The 16,454-nt window shown below is 47.3% G+C and overlaps 1 protein-coding gene across 1 annotated transcript in view; it reads left to right on the top strand.

Moving 5' to 3' along the window:
- Positions 1–16,454, top strand: part of LOC138488885 (dehydrogenase/reductase SDR family member 9-like) — a 159,388-nt gene that overhangs the window by 41,842 nt on the left and 101,092 nt on the right. The window contains exon 3 of the mRNA XM_069616255.1: positions 12,192–12,450. Within this exon, the coding sequence (XP_069472356.1) occupies positions 12,192–12,450 (259 nt within the window). The remainder of the gene's footprint in view (positions 1–12,191; positions 12,451–16,454) is intronic.

The raw sequence follows: 16,454 nt of genomic DNA, 5'->3' as shown, positions 1-16,454 counted from the left end.
GTCCTAAATGGGTTGGATGTATTATGCTTGATATAGCAGTCTTCAGTGCCACCTGGGAAGAACATGTGGAACACATAGGAATAGTATTACAGGCTCCTCAGAAGGCCCACTTGATCATAAAGGCCAGCAAGTGCCAGATTTGACAAGGATCTGTGGTCTAACTTGGAAATGAAGTAGGTGGAGGGAGGATACAGGCTTTACCCAGTACAGGAAGTACAAGACTGGCCTACCCCCACTACACAAACTCAGGTGAGAGCCTTCTTAGGTCTCACTGGGTAGTATTGAAACTTCATAGCAGACAATGGCACCATAGCTGCCCCTCTGACTGCTCTCACCACTCCAAAGAAACCCAAGAAGGTCTCTTGGTCTGAGGAGTGTGAGAAGGCCTTCACTGGCTTAAAAGACTGCGTGTGCCAGGCCCCAGTCCTCAGGCCCCCTGGCTACAAACATGCTTTTATTGTGCAGACAGATGCCTCTGACACTGGGCTAGGTGCTGTACTATCACAGATAGATGAGAAAGGCAAGGAACACCCGACTGGATTTATTAGTCTCCAGTTTAAAGACAGAGAGCTCAGGCGGTCAACTGTAGAGAAATAATGTTTCTCTGTCGTGTGGGCCCTAAGGAAGCTGAGGCCCTACCTCTATGGGACCCACTTCACTGTGCAAACTGACCATAAGCCATTGAAGTGGCTAATGAACATGAAGGGAGAGACTCATGTGGTCCATAAACCTGCAATGGTTTGACTTTACCATTGAGCACATGCCAGATATCCAACATAGCAATGCTGATGGGTTGTCCAGAATGTTTAGTCGACCTGAACTTGAGACTCATCCATGGGTGGACTACGTCCCCCTGTCATTTGGTGTGGGAGGGGCGAGTTTTAGGAAAGATTTCCCTTAGGTGCAATTTCCCTCCATTTGTGAACCCCCCAAAGTTGTTGCTTTTGTTTGGAGTACCTAACCCGACTTTTCCCAGTGGAACACAGCCTTTAGCTGTGCTCCTCTGGGATTTCGCTCATTTGTTAGGGGGAAACAGACACATGCTTCAGGCTATCAGTACTGGGAAACTATGTTTCCCTTAGTGTTTTGACTTTGTTGCCATTTCTTGGTAACGTTTTAGCTATGTGTCAAGTACCCTACAGTACTGCACATAGGTGTCCTCTAGTTGTATGGCCCTAGCCACCCTCTAAGGATTTTTGGGTGGTTGCACAAGTGTACCTAGGATGAACTGGTGGCAACAGTTTACTTTTAAAGTATTTTTACTTCATTTTTATCGACCATACTGCGTTTACCGTGTTTGGCCCAAGACTGTGGCCTGTGCCGAAAATGGCCCTGCCAAAAAGTCTTTTGTTCTGTCCTTTGGCCGCTTTGTCTCTTTGCCTTCCCCCAGGTCAAGTGATCCGGGTATTCCTTATTTGGGCATGCAGCCTCCTGCTAAAACCGCAACTTTCGTGGGCTCCTGCATGTCACGTGTGCAAAGTGCCCAGGAAGAGGGTGGGGACTGTTGGTCCGAATCCAAACTACTGGTGCCAGTATGTCTGATAGCCATGAATGACTGGAACCACCGTGGGCCACGATTGAGCAGATCTTCCATTGTCTATATGAGATTTGAGCGCAAACCGAATCTTGGATAAGAGAGGGGGCTCTGTATCCATTCCAGGTAGATCTACTGAGGTTCATACCGAACCTCATAAGGAACCAAGTATCCTTAAGAAGAAAGCAGACTCGAGGATCTGCCAGTGACATTCTTGGAAGGTTTGGCACCCTGAACCCGCTATTGTCCCGTGTCCCGTCAGACCCATGTTTCTTCATCGAATCAAGAAACCCTGGAAGAGCGCTTTGCAGGTTTGGAGTATTGGGAACAACTACTCTCGGCTTCTCCTACTTACCCTCGCAAACAGCCTCTTCTGAAGTAGTAGTAGTAGTAGTAGTATAATCTTTATTTCGGCAGCGTAGCCATAAAAACAGGAATATAAAAAAAATCAGATATAACAACATTTAATCCAACCATAAAACACTGTTAAAAAAAAGAAGGAAAAAAGGGTGGTTTAAATGGCATAACATTTACATTTACAGAATACATTTAATTCTCAGGCGCCAGGCATTTTTCAAAAAGGCCAAATGGGTTTAGAGTTCAATATGGTTTTGATTACATAGGAAAAACTACGACGACTCTTTCGTGCCCCTTAATTTATACTTTTTATAAGTAGGGACAAGCCACTTATAACTGAGGCTCCCGTATCGGGAACACATAAACAAAAAATGCTCAAGATCTTCGTCTACCCGCCTGCAAATTTTACACAAGGGTAGGCTGCCTTTGCAAGGTACGTGCTTCCTTATCATCAGTGCAGGATTTCCGCCTGATGTATTCCGCTTTTGGACCTGCCAAGCCGAGCTCTGAAAGTTTAATCTTATAGTGTCTGTCCCTATATCTCTGCTTGATGCAGTCTTTCACTAACATATTGTCCTGAGATTCAAGTGTTATCATGGAGGGGAGGCCGAGTTTTCTGGTGAGATTGGAATCATAACTAACCCATGGGAGAGATCTAGCACCTTCTTGCGCAAGTACATCAAAGAGGGCTTCCTTATAGGTTTCAAGGGCGGATAAGATGCACAATTTGTAACATTACATTAGGGGTCGGTGCTTAACATTGAAAGCAAGGCCATTCACCCCCAGCTCTAATCTTAAAAGAAGAGATGATGCACTCTTTGGGAGCCCAGGGAGTTTTTTCAACATTACCATTTCCCTCTGCTCCATCCTACCATGATCAGAGTGGCCCCAGATTTCAGTCCCATAAATAGCAGAGGAATTTGCGCAAGTCCTTAGACCCTCCAATGCTTGAGACAATGCATTACCCCCATAATAATTCATGAAACCTTGCACCGCCAGCCCTGGCCTTGCATAGTTAAGTTAGGATTTTTCTATATGTCTTCCTCAAGATTCTCTTTCATAAAGATGAACTCCCAGATAGAAGTGTTCCTGGGCCATCCAGTGAACTACCAGCTCAAACCCATGGTATCGCACAGGAACGCTGCCATCCCGAGTTGAGCCTTGAAACTTGGGGAATCGCTAGCTTGTGGTCCTGAGCCCTCTCCTGCCGGAACTCATTGTACTAGCTCCTCATGCAGAGCATCCGGAAACTGCAAGGTTAACACCAACATGCGAGTGTGTTGGAAATAAACCAGTGGTACGCAATGAAGCATCAAGCCCATAATTTGGCAAATCACCTTTGGAGTAGCGCACTGCAGGTATTATATATCTGCTCTACAAGTAATCACAACAGCTCATTGCTACCTACACTACCTCGTACCCATCCAAGTATATCCTGCTGGGTAGTTCAGTTTCTTTTGTGTGTTAAATAATATCGGGAACTGTTATATCCGCCCTACGTCCCGCAGCGCGGTGACGTAGGGCAGCTTAATAAAAGCCCCGCCCCCTCGAGTGGGGAGCAGTTCCGGGCAAAGCGAAACCAGCGTGTGCGTGTGTTCCTTTTCAGCGCTCCTGCCCAGGCCGCGCTCCAGCCCACGCGGCCTCCTGGACCGGAGCCAGCCCCTTCGTGCTGGGCCTCCGGAGAACACAACAATGGCGACGAGGTGAGCGAGCATCCACGCGCTCCACCACGACTTTGCACGCGGAAGCCACACGGACGCTCCGTGTGAATTTTTGGACACCCGGTGGGGGTCCCCACGGTCACGTGACCCCCACCCCCAAAAAAAAAAAAAAAAAAATGTTTTTCTTCATTCCCCTCCCACACCTCATCCTCAGGGGGTGAAAAAAAAAATTTTTTTTTCTGCTCTTCTCGTGTCATCCCAGTCATCACCTGCAAAACGTCTCCTGCATGGAACACAGGCCACGAAGCGTCAATCCATCGGAGTACAAGTGCCGGTAGGACACTGCCCTAACACAGGGCGCGCACGAACCCAGAAGGCAGTGAATCGGTGATCAGGCGAACGCCACACCATGGCGACTGGGTCATCGACCCCTGGACCCTCCACACCGTCCAGGATGGCGGCAAACCTGTCTATGGCGTCACCACCGCCTCGCACGCAGGGGAGTTCGTCGACGTTGATCCAACCATTCGACCCATTCACAAACCCATTGTCCAGTGGGCCCAGATGGCAGCTATGGCTACAGAAGTTTGAGATGGCCATGGAATGTAAGGACGTCACGTCATCCAGAAAAATGAAAGCTCATCTACTCCTCAGTGTGGGCGATGAGGTGCTGCGCATCTTTAACTCTTTGGATGTGGGTGACGGCCAAGATGCATACCGGAGTGCGAAGGACGCTCTAACAGCACACTTTCTCCCGCAACTAAATCCAGACTATGAGACTTTTATCTTTTGCACAACCATCCAGGCCCCCGATGAGACTCTCGACGCCTACCACACGAGGCTGAGGAAGCTGGCCATGTCGTGTGAGTTTACGAACACTGAAAGGGAGATCAGGAGGCAAATCATAAATGGAATCCACTCGGAGAAGCTGAGGCGTCTCGTGCTCAGTGAAAAGGGCATCCCTCTACAACGCATCCTGGAACTGGGTCGACAGAGGGAGCTTGCCCACTCCAGGGCCGCCAACATGGAAGTGACCCTACAAAAACTCCAGCCGTCATGTTCCACAGCGATGGTTGCTCAAATCTCGGACAGACAATCAACGAGGAGCGAAAGTGGCAGCGGCTACACCCAGAACAGGGGGCAGGCTCGAGCACCAGGACCAACCGAATGTGGATGGTGTGGCGGTCAAAGGCACGGAAGGCGAAACTGCCCGGCGCAAGGCACCACGTGCGGAGCATGCGGCAGGAAGGATCACTACGCGAAAGTGTGCAGATCTGTGAACACGCCACTGCAGCCTCCACAAGGATCCCAGGAAAAAGGGTCATCGAAAAAAAAGAAACAAGCCAGCGCGAGGAGGGTAGCAGTAGTCAACTCCTCGACAGAAGAAGAAGGGGATGACCTCTCAGCCCTACGACTAACAGCAGGCACTGAGAACGAAGGAAAGGGCCGAAAGGTGTACTTAGTATCGACACTAAACCAAGGGCCAGCAGCGTCGAAAAGAACCGCCAGGCGACGAAAATGCATGGTCAACATACAAGGCCAGGACATACAAATGACCATTGACACGGGGGCCTCGGTAAACGTCATGCCAACCACCGTTTTTCAAACCCTCGCACCACGACCCGAGCTAAAATCCACAGACACTCGGTTGTTTGCCTACGGCAGTCGGAAACCTCTACCAGTCATCGGGAGGTTCCGCACCACTCTTGGGCATGGCGAACAGAAATTATGGTCGAAGATCTATGTTGTCAAGGCGGGAATTGAAAGCCTGCTGAGCGGTGATGCGGCTGAAGACCTGGGCGTGGTCAAATTCATATGCCACGTTGACGACACATCCGAGGTTGAGAACTTCCTCAGGCAACACCCCAAGCTACAAAGGGGGATAGGCTGTCTCAAAAGAAAGACCATCAAACTACATATTGATCAATCAGTGCAACCACGTGCTGTAAGACACCGAAGGACACCCTTCCACATGAGGGAACAAGTTGAGAAGGAGCTAAGGTCGCTCGAAGCCGCTGGTATTATTGAAGAAGTCACGGGACCAACACCGTGGGTTTCCCCGATGGTAGTCACCCGGAAGCCCAAACAGCCAGGAAAAGTTCGGATCTGCATTGACATGCGCCTGCCCAATGCTGCCATCAAAAGAGAGCGACACATAACGCCTACAATTGACGAAATCATCACTGACCTCACTGGATCGTGTGTGTTCTCGAAGGTAGACCTAAAGGCGGGGTACCACCAGCTGAAGCTACACAGAGAGTCGCGCTATATCACCACGTTCTCAACCCACCTAGGTCTGAGGAGGTACAAGCGCCTGAGTTTCGGCATATCGTCGGCCGCGGAGGTTTTTCAACAGACCATCCAGGAGGTCATCAGAGGCATACCAGGGGTATTGAACGTGAGCGATGACATCCTAATACATGCACCGGACACCAAGGAACACATCATGAGACTCAAGACACTACTGGGCAGGCTGGAAAGCGCCGGACTCACAATCCATCGAGAGAAGTGCGAATTCCTAAAACCGGAAATAACTTTTTTTGGATACAGGTTCGACCGCACCGGCATATCACCTGATCCCCAGAAAGTGGCGGACATACAAGCTGCCAGCCCCCCCACGACTCCCACCGAGGTGCGCAGTTTCCTGGGAATGGCCACCTACTGTGGCAGATTCATTCGGAACTTAGCAACCCTATCCGAACCGCTGCGGGAACTAACAAAGGCCAGCACCAAATGGGACTGGGGGCCCGAATGCCAGCAAGCCTTTGAGAGCATAAAAGACTCCCTGTCGACTGATACTAAGATGGCCTACTACGACACGGACCTCACGACCGAACTATTTGTGGATGCCAGCCCTGTCGGACTTGGAGCAATCCTGATGCAGGTCACGAAGGAGGGTACCAAAAGGTCAATTGCATATGCATCCAGGGCGCTCACAGCAACGGAACAAAGGTACTCCCATATAGAAAAGGAGGCCATCGCCGTTCTATGGGGGTGTCGACACTTCCACATGTACCTATACGGGCGTAAGTTCACGGCGATCACCGACCACAAGCCCCTACTACCAATCTTCATTGGGTCATCGGCACACCCACCAACCAGAATCACCAAGTGGTTACTACACCTCCAGCAATATGATTTCGAACTTGTCTACCAACCGGGCAGTGGCAACCCCGCGGACTTCCTGTCGAGACACCCACGTCCAGCCACCCAGCAGGAAGTGCTAGTCGCCGAAGAAACGGAGGAGCACATTTGTCAAGTAGTCCACACCATGAGGCCCAAGGCAATAAACATTGAGGACATTGCAACAGAAACCCAGAATGACCCCTGTTGCGATCTGGTAAAAGATGCCATCATGTCAGGCAACTGGAAAGACTTCATGTCGCACACACGCAACAGAACCGAGGGGGCCAAGGAGTTCCTAGCAGGCATGTTCACGGTTCGGCAAGACCTCTCAATCACGGAGGGAGGGCTCCTGCTAAGGGGTGACCGCATCATCATACCCCCGAGGCTGCAGGACAGGATAGTGGCTCTAGCGCATGAAGGACACCAAGGGCTGGCAAGAACAAAGGCACGGATCAGACACAGGGTATGGTTCCCTCACATCGACGATCGTGTTGAGGACCTAGTGAACACATGTCTACCCTGCCAAATAACGAGTGGACCACCGGACCCAGAACCGATCCTATCGGCCGAGCGTGGCCGGGCACGATGGGAAGCCATCAGCATTGACTTTTGCAAAATCAGAGAGGGTCTACATCTACTGGTGGCAATCGATGACCACTCACGCTATCCAGAGGTCGAGATAGTGGAGTCCACCGCCGCGGAAGTGGTCATCCCGGCAATAGAAAAGATGTTTGCCACCCATGGCCTGCCCACGACCATTAATAGTGACAATGGACCCCCATTCACAGGGGAGGAATTCAGGTCATACCTACAGGAACTGGGCATTAAATATCACCACATCATGCCAAGGTGGCCACAAGCGAATGGGGACGTCGAGCGATTCATGAGGACCATCAACAAGGTACTCCGAGTATCAAAGGCAAACGCCAGCCCGTGGAGGGTCGACCTATTCCGGTTCCTAAGGAACTATCGGGTCACCCCCCACAGTACCACGGGCATACCACCTGCTGACCTTATGTTCGGAACTATCATCAACTCGTCGATCCCCCATCATCCAAGCAGAACCCCTGACGACGTCGACCATGCACGCGTGGAAACGAGGAGAACACGTGCCAATGCTCACATGAGCACCAAGAGAAGAGCAAGGCCCTCAAACCACAGAGTGGGCGACCAAGTCATCATGTTGCGAAATCCCACGAAATCCAAGTTAGACACCAGGTATGAGGAACTGCCATGGACTATCAGCAACCGGCGTGGGACCATGATAACTGTCACACGGGGAGGTCGGGAAGTAACAAGGAACGCCTCCTGGTTCAAGCCCGTGCCCCAGCACCTCTGGACGGACTGCAAGGGGCCTCACGACGACAACGAGCAACAAGGCAGCGACGTGCCGGCGCCAGACCCCGAGGAGGAACACACAGGGGATTGCAGCTGGCAATCACCGAGACTGCCCGGCAGTGAGGACACATGCAGCGAAGGTGAGCAGACTTACGAACCGAGCGGGGACAGCCCCCACGCGAAGCGGTACAGTCTGAGAAAGACCACGAGACCGCCTACGAGGCTGAATGACTATGTATGCTAAGCCAACAGCAGTGGCAGGAGTTTATAGTTGAGCATATTGCTTATGTTTGTTTTGTTAGGTTATTTTGAAATAAAGGAGGAATGTTATATCCGCCCTACGTCCCGCAGCGCGTTGACGTAGGGCAGCTTAATAAAAGCCCCGCCCCCTCGAGTGGGGAGCAGTTCCGGGCAAAGCGAAACCAGCGTGTGCGTGTGTTCCTTTTCAGCGCTCCTGCCCAGGCCGCGCTCCAGCCCACGCGGCCTCCTGGACCGGAGCCAGCCCCTTCGTGCTGGGCCTCCGGAGAACACAACAGGAACATCCATTTTCTATGTGCCTTTCAGGCCTTCAATTGACCCTTCATCAAACCTGCTCAGAAGTCGAGTGTCGCTTTGTATTCTCTCCTCTTTTGATTTTCATTCCTATCCTATACGCCTTCAAGTGTTTCATTCCATGCCCCACCATGTGAGAAATCAACAGCGTTGCTGATGGATTTTGAATGAACAAGCCCCTATGACTGATGATAATTGTCACATTCTACATGTGCCTCCTATTTACAGCAATGATATGTAGCCATGCTGCACCAAACGCCATGTTTAGGGTAAACTCTGTCCTATTCGTGCAGGTGGCGTGTTTAGCTGGAGAGGTGTGTTCTAGTTAAATCCCAGAGCTTGTTATAGTCCTGTTTTTACGACTTTGCCTCAAGCCAACAGCATTGGATAACGTAATACTGTGTCTGCAAACATATAAATAGTGACCTTAAAACAAACAAAACGTGCCTCGTTATGTGTTTGGCAGTAATTCAGTGGTAATTCCACCGAATTACCACCAAAATAGTTTACTGTTACTGTCATTTGGCCCTTGGGTTTACCACAATATTACAAGTGGTGGTAGATCAGTGTTATTCCCAATTGGTGGAGTCCATAGGACTCTGTGGGGGGTTTTGAAAGATTTACTGCCCGAGGTATTACCGTGTGGTAAATCCACAGATTTTTGGAGGTAAAGTGGAGGATTTACCTCAACCAACACGCTCGACGTGAATCCACCACATAAGGTAATACCGCTGCCAGTAAATCTGGCAAAAGGTATAATTTGTTGGTGCAGGAAAAACAGTGGTAATTCTGTTAATGGCAAAAATAAATTGGTAACAGAATTACGCCACTTTTTTCCTGCTCCGCCAAACTTGTAATTAGGCCCAATGTAATTCAGCACAAAAGCGGAACAACCCTTCAATGCACCATGCAGGATGGAAGCAAAACAAGCCCTTAGAAGCAACATTCATCAAATCTGTCACCAAATGAAGAGCTCCACTGGCCCCTACAAAATTGCCACTACGTTAACAGAGCTTTCTCCAGGATGCACTCATTATTTTGGATGACTGCGCGACTGAATGGCACCCGGCCCCCTCTGTAATATGTACTTCAGTGAATGGCCTTGTAATTAATGCTGAAAAAACTATGATATTTGCCCCTCTCTTTACAAAGCCCAAGAAGTAGTGCTGGGTGCTAAATGATAATAAAATAGAGCAGGTTCGCGTCTATAAATGTCTTTGGGTTGTAGTAGATGACAAGCTAAAATGGACCTCGCAGTGGGTAAGTGTTTATGCCAAGATCACCCAACAGACTGGGGCTATTAGTAAAAGTGTGGGCAAGCAGGGAGAATATAGTAGTATGCAAGCTATTGTAACACTATATCGAGCAAAAATACTCCCACACATTCTTTCTGGTGCAGGGATTTGGGCATTGCGGTGCATGGGACCCTTCGAGACACGGGAAGGCAACGTGTTCACAAATCTAATGAGGCTGACTAAAACCATGCCCGCGGACAATACTTGACTTGAGTTCAGGCTTCAATGTGTCACTACTATGGTAGTATATAGAAGATTGATGCTCTATGAAATGCTTTTTGGGTTGGACCCTGACGGTACACTCTCTCGATTGGTATCTGTATGTAGGACTAGATATACTCATCTGCTCAACCCTGCTTGGTCCTGATCCTTGCTACTGCAGCACAGTGGGTTCCACATTCTGACAGGCAGACTCTACTGTGTGACCCTATTACCTACAAACGTGTTGTGAAAAATAGACTATTTGAATGTATTTTTTTTTTTTTTATTTATTTGCATTTGTAAAGCGCACTGTAGCCCTCAGGCATTGAGGCACTATGAGAAGGCTTAGGGAGGCTTGATTCAGGGTTACAAGAATGCGGCCCCAGCAGAGACTTGAACACAGAAATTAGTTACGGTTAACAAAGGACATTTTCATGACAGTTAGGCAAGGAAGCAGTACATTGTCAGAATCATGTTAGAGTATGCATAGCAAAGGTTGTTTAGACAAAGAGTTTAGTTTTGATTATGAAAATGCACTGGTTAATCTCCTCACAAAGGTATACACTGGGAATTTGAGCACATACATGCAGGGAGGATGCAGGATGCCGGCTATATTAGGACCTACCCAAAAAGCTATACAGACAGAAGCTATTTAAAGATCAAATTCAATTTGGTTAGTTTGCTGGAGATTGTGGGATCAAGGATGGGTATTCCCTGGGAAGCAAGACATTGCAGATTGTGTGGTGAACTAATCTTAGAAACTAATCACACCCTTCTAATGGAATGTGAGAGCCTCTCTACGCTTCGGCAATCTTATTTTAAATCCTATAGTAATAATGCTAACTTGGGTTCACAGGTTCAACTATGGATTTGCTTTGTGAGTGGTGTCGATGTTGCTCTAAATTTTTATTTAGTTTTGTGATCATAGGGTGATTGTTGAATTGATGTAAGGAGTCGATTTCTATTATCATTAATAAGAATGGAAATTATTTTGACACCCTGATGATATCTGGTTGTTGAATCTGAGAAGTGAATGCCCTGTGACACAGAAATCGTTGCCGTAATTTAAAAATGGAATGTAAATGTTTTCTATGTATATAACATCTATTAACTGTAAATATGTTATAAATAAAAAAAGAAGGAACAAAATATATATTTTATGAGTTGTGATAGCAGGCAAAGTAAGTGAGCAGAACGTGCTAGTTCTCCACCCTCTCCGGCAGGACACAGGTTCAATTGCTGCAGCGTTACTCGCCATTTTGGCCCTCCGAAGTTAAGAAAATTAGTTGAGTAATAAGAGCATATGTAGGTGGGTACCAAATGACTATTCATTGGGCCTCATTACGAGCCTGGTGATCTGGAAATAAGGGTGCCGTAGCAGCGTACCAGCAGCCTTTCCGGACCGCCAGACTACAAGTATGCCTGCAGGGGCTGTTGCTCCCAGCAGGTCTGACCTGCCAGAGGCACCGGTCCCTGCAATGAGTTTCACAGAAGCACCGGCACCATTCGCAACAATGCTGGTGCTTCCATGTCCCCATCCCCATGGAGTCGTATGGGACTTACACTTACCGCCGCCTGACATCCCGGGCCGTCGGGACTTGTAATGTCCCAGTGGCACCGGGATATCAGGCGACGGAACAGTGTTACAAGTTCGGCTGTTACCGTTGAACTCCTAATGAGACCCAATATTTTGTCTGTTGTCTGTTATGAAACTAGTAATTGTAATCCATTTTAATTAAATATTGTCTAGCTTTCAACCAAAGCGTCTAACGGCTTCCTTCCTCATTCAGATTGTTCTCAATGTTTTCTGTGATTACTTTGTGCTGTGAGTGTACACTTATGTATGTATGTACGCAAATCATAAAACAAAAATATGACTGTTATTTCAAACACTTGTTTGTAACATCTGCCCCTGTCTCTATTTTTGAAAGCGCAGATTCATTAAAACTGTGTAAAATTGAAAGTGATGTCAATGGAAATAACTAAATGATCTGAAAACCAGCTCTTGATATAGGGCATTCAGGGGGGTTGGGTATTACCACAACCCACCGTAAGTGAATGAAGCAATCATCTTCAGAGCACTCTGACACCCCTTTCAAGAATACCTTTCTCTTTCTGTCTGTGCAGGACTTTGGGGTCTGATCAACAATGCTGGAGTTACGGGACTGATGGCTCCTACCGACTGGCTGAACAAGGACCATTTCAGAGTACCGATTGCAGTAAATTTATTGGGTCTGATAGACGTCACGATAGCCATGCTGCCCCTAGTAAAAAAAGCCAGGGGACGGATTGTGAATGTATGCAGTATTGGCGGTAGATTGGCAGTCAGTGGTGGTGGCTATTATGCCTCGAAATATGGAGTACAAGGATTTACAGACAGTTTGAGGTAAGTTGTTATTTCATGGGATCACATGATTAAACTTGAGTGCAGCTTTTGACACAGATGTCGCAAACATAGTACACATACAGAAGTCGGTGCAAGAGATATAACATGTTTATGACATCACAGAAAATTACATCAAATGGTTTTTGAACCCCCCCATAAAATTCACTGGAAGTATTAATCAGATGACCTTTCATGCTGATGCCATCACATTACTAATCTAGAATTGCTTTACTGCAAGTGCGATATTGATATCTAAATCAGATAAAAACCTCTATTTTACTTACCAACCATATGTTAAAGGATAGTTCCGGGACTTTTTTTTTATTGTCCCTACGGGTCGGCCATGTGTTTGTAAGCATAAATCGGTAGATCGTAGGAAACTTTCCTATGGACCTTACCCGACTTTTCGCCCATTATCGCACTCGAAATCAGCCTCCATTTTGTGATAATCCTATCATTCCGCCGCATCGACCTGGCTCACCTGCCTTTGCGGCACTAAATCAAATCCCCCGCCCCTGAAACAGACTTTATCAAAACATTCATATTCCCCGCCTCTATCCGTGACGTGACTGAGCTGCGTAGGCAAACGCGCCCAGGCGTCTTCTACGCGACTCCACACAGACCCCGGAAATCAACACAGATCAGCTCACAATACAGCGCACCACAATTCGGAATATGAAACTGTACTTTGAAATCAAACCGCAAGATTGTAAATGTGGTAAAGTACATTTATTTGACATCAAATGTTTAGAGAATATTCAGCGATTTGCATTTTTATTTGCTCATGTTCCAAAAAGTTCGTATTGAGGAACGCGATGGTCCTTTGCTGTACACAGGGTCTTAGAGCATCTCACAATACAGCGCCACAATTCGGAATGTGAAACCGTGGTTTAAAAGCAAACGGCAAGATTGTACATTTGGCAAAGTACGTTTATTGGACATCAAATGTTTAGAGAATATTCAGCGATTTGCATTTTTCTTTGCTCTCGATCCAAATTAGTTCGTCTTGAGGGAAGCGATGTTCGTGTGCAGTACACAGGGTGTTGGTTTACGATAAAAATAAGCTCTTCGGTCGCACTGATAATCGCATGGCTGTTCCAACAACGAGGCACTAGGCCACCACAACGGTAGGTATGTTGCATCTAACCGTTAGTACCGCGTAAGGGCATACTTGTACTTGGCGATCGTCCCATAAAATGGTCAGGGTGGTAACGTTGTTCACGCGGAGAAGCAACTGGCGGCTGTAGAAGCCGTCCGCCGGTGTCCGGTACTCGTGACACAGACAGTAGTGAATGATGTACCTAAAAACATAAAAAATGAAATTAGTCTCACCATCAGATCCTTATTAAAATCATAGCGAGGACAGCGCTACTGGGTGTACACAAGTGTTTAAAGGCGTGGCGAGGCAGGGAGGGGGGGGGAGTGGAGTACAAGGTAAGTAGCATAAAATAATAAATAAATAGGGCCAGCTGGTGGCAAGTGCAAGGTAAGTGCAGAACAAGTGCTGGGAAGGGGGGGCTGTAGGATACTGAGACAGTCCCCCAGTGCAGGGGTTGACAGGGAGGCAGTGCAGGTGGAGAGTGGAAGGGCCCAGGACCGAGGTCGCAGACAGTGGACCAGTTGTAGCAGGGGAGAGGGAGAGAGAAAGCAGAAGCAAAGAGGAAGGTTTTGAGGTGCTTCAGTAAAAGCAGATGTTTCTCCTCAAGATAGTGCGCGGTAGAAAACAATATGCCACATAGAACGAACAAGTACAACTGAACCCGTCTTTAAAGCCACTGTATAGTAATGAAATTGCGGTATAAACTCATCAAAAGTTACTTACATTATATTTGCATTTTCCATTGTGTCTCTGTGTAGGGCAGACCCGAAACACCACTCCTTCTTTGCCGACGTTACTTCTTCTAATGAACGTGGCTCATCGTTTCGTTTCTGAAATTTTATTCATTATCTTTTCTTAGTCTTTCAGGATGGTCCCGGCCTGTCAAGGTCAAATCACAATAGAACCTTATACTGGGTCGTGGGCCGTTCCGCCACCCGAGCAAAACATCAAAGCAGCTGACCTTCACTTTGAGCGAGCACACATTTCTAGTTAGCTCCAGTTAGTGTAAGGGCATCTTGTCTGCGTGCCTTTTTTTTTATTGTCCCTATGGGTCGGCCATGTGTTTGTAATACGGAAACATTCTATAATTTTTGTAAAAATGATTTATATTACTGTTTGGTTTAATTGCAATGGGCCTGCAACATGAGGAGACTCGAGAGAACAGACAATCAAATTACAATCATTTAAACCGTGATGTGTATTTCTCAATGAGCTCTGCTTTAGGTGGACATGGAACAGAGGCAATGTTGGGTGGCAATGCAGTTGTCCCCTGCATAGGTTCGTTCACCACTCCATGTATGTGCCTATCGAGGACATCTACGATAAGTCTCTCAATAAACTCATATTGCATATCCTCAAACACTGGTTTGATCACCCATTGTTTACTTCTTTTAGTGAAGGCCTTATTGTAGCGAAGCGTCCCTAAAGTTCCGGTCGTCCTACTTTGTTGACGGCCAACATTATGGTTATGTGCCAAGACCGCTAGAAGAGTCCGATTTATCATGCCTTCCATGCCAAAATGCAATCTTTTGGGCCTGTACTTTAGGCACATATTGTGGAACACCTCCAAATCTCCTGTGTGGCAGAATTCCGTGAGTCCCCTCAAATCTCTTGTTATAGTTTTATCAAATACAATCTTTTCAATGGCCTTGTGAGTGGGTGATGAAGGAATCAACCACTTCTTCTTCCGTGCCTCCTCTGTGGACAAATGGCCATGTTCACATTTGTGGAAATGCTCATTTGTCGACCATCGATGTACGTTGCTACAGTGCAACATTACTGACCGCCATTTTTCCAGTAGAATTTCCAACGACCCTTCACATGTTTTTGAGCTCCACCAAAGATGGTTGCTGATTGACTTGGACCACTGTGAAATACCTTGCATATCTTTTTTTTTTCCTGCAGCCGACAATTTTTTATTGATTGTTTTTGCAAGATGCCATACGTCAAATTGGTGATTTATATTTTTGTACTCTTCTCTCATTGTCTTGGCAATTGAAACGTGTCTGTCCGTGGCTATCAGGTCGATCACCATTCCCCGCGATTGTAGTTCTTGCAATGATGCTACAAAGCCAACTTTCTCCATGGCCACTGAGGATGTACTTTGTGACACCTGCACGACCACCGAACTCACAATTTTCTTACTTTCCATGTCCTGAAAGTGGTAGGTGCAGTACTTGGCTGAAAATCCTGGGCTGTCGCACTGTCCATCACCGGCTAGCCTGAAGCGTTTGCCCGCGAATGTACTTTCCATTGACATTTTTTCCATTCTCCAAGCTTCGCTGATGGCTGGAAATAGATAATCGGTTTGGTATTTGTAGAACTGACTTTTCGCAATGAAATGGATTCCCACAAACTGAAAGAAATACTGTAACTTTTTAAAACTTGAACCACTAAAAAGTGCGGCCGCTGCACAAAGTAGATTGCCTGCTGGCAGTTGCCCCAGCATGGGTTGTGCAGACCATGCGAACGGATGATATTGTGTACAGGTGGCATGTATTTTAAGGTTAGTGCCTCGAATTGCACGAGTCACATTAATCAATGGCTCCCCACATACTTCCCCACCAACCCAATGCCCACATTTCATCATCATAATAATATCCATCAAACAGCTATCGAATACAATGAATTTGGCCTCTTTCCTTATACTGTCACTCTGCATCCCAGCTGGTTCGGCCTGTAACGTTGAGGACATGTCACTCGCATGAAAGGTACAATCTCTGATATCGTCTTCCGCTATGCTGAGTGATATTGATGGTGTTTCATTGTCGTCCACTTCATTCTCTTCCATTGCAACATCTGTTCCTTGTCCGGAGATGGGAGAAAAAAACAATGTCTTCAACTTTCGCGCGCTCTTATTTTTTGCGGGTGTGGATTCTGTGAATTGATCTCCGACTGCATCCAA

This window comes from Ambystoma mexicanum, chromosome 9 (assembly GCF_040938575.1).
Source record: "Ambystoma mexicanum isolate Mex_15411 chromosome 9, UKY_AmexF1_1, whole genome shotgun sequence".
Taxonomy (NCBI): Eukaryota; Metazoa; Chordata; class Amphibia; order Caudata; family Ambystomatidae; genus Ambystoma; species Ambystoma mexicanum.
Note: the sequence above shows the minus strand (reverse complement) of the source record. Positions and strands in the feature narration are given on the sequence as shown.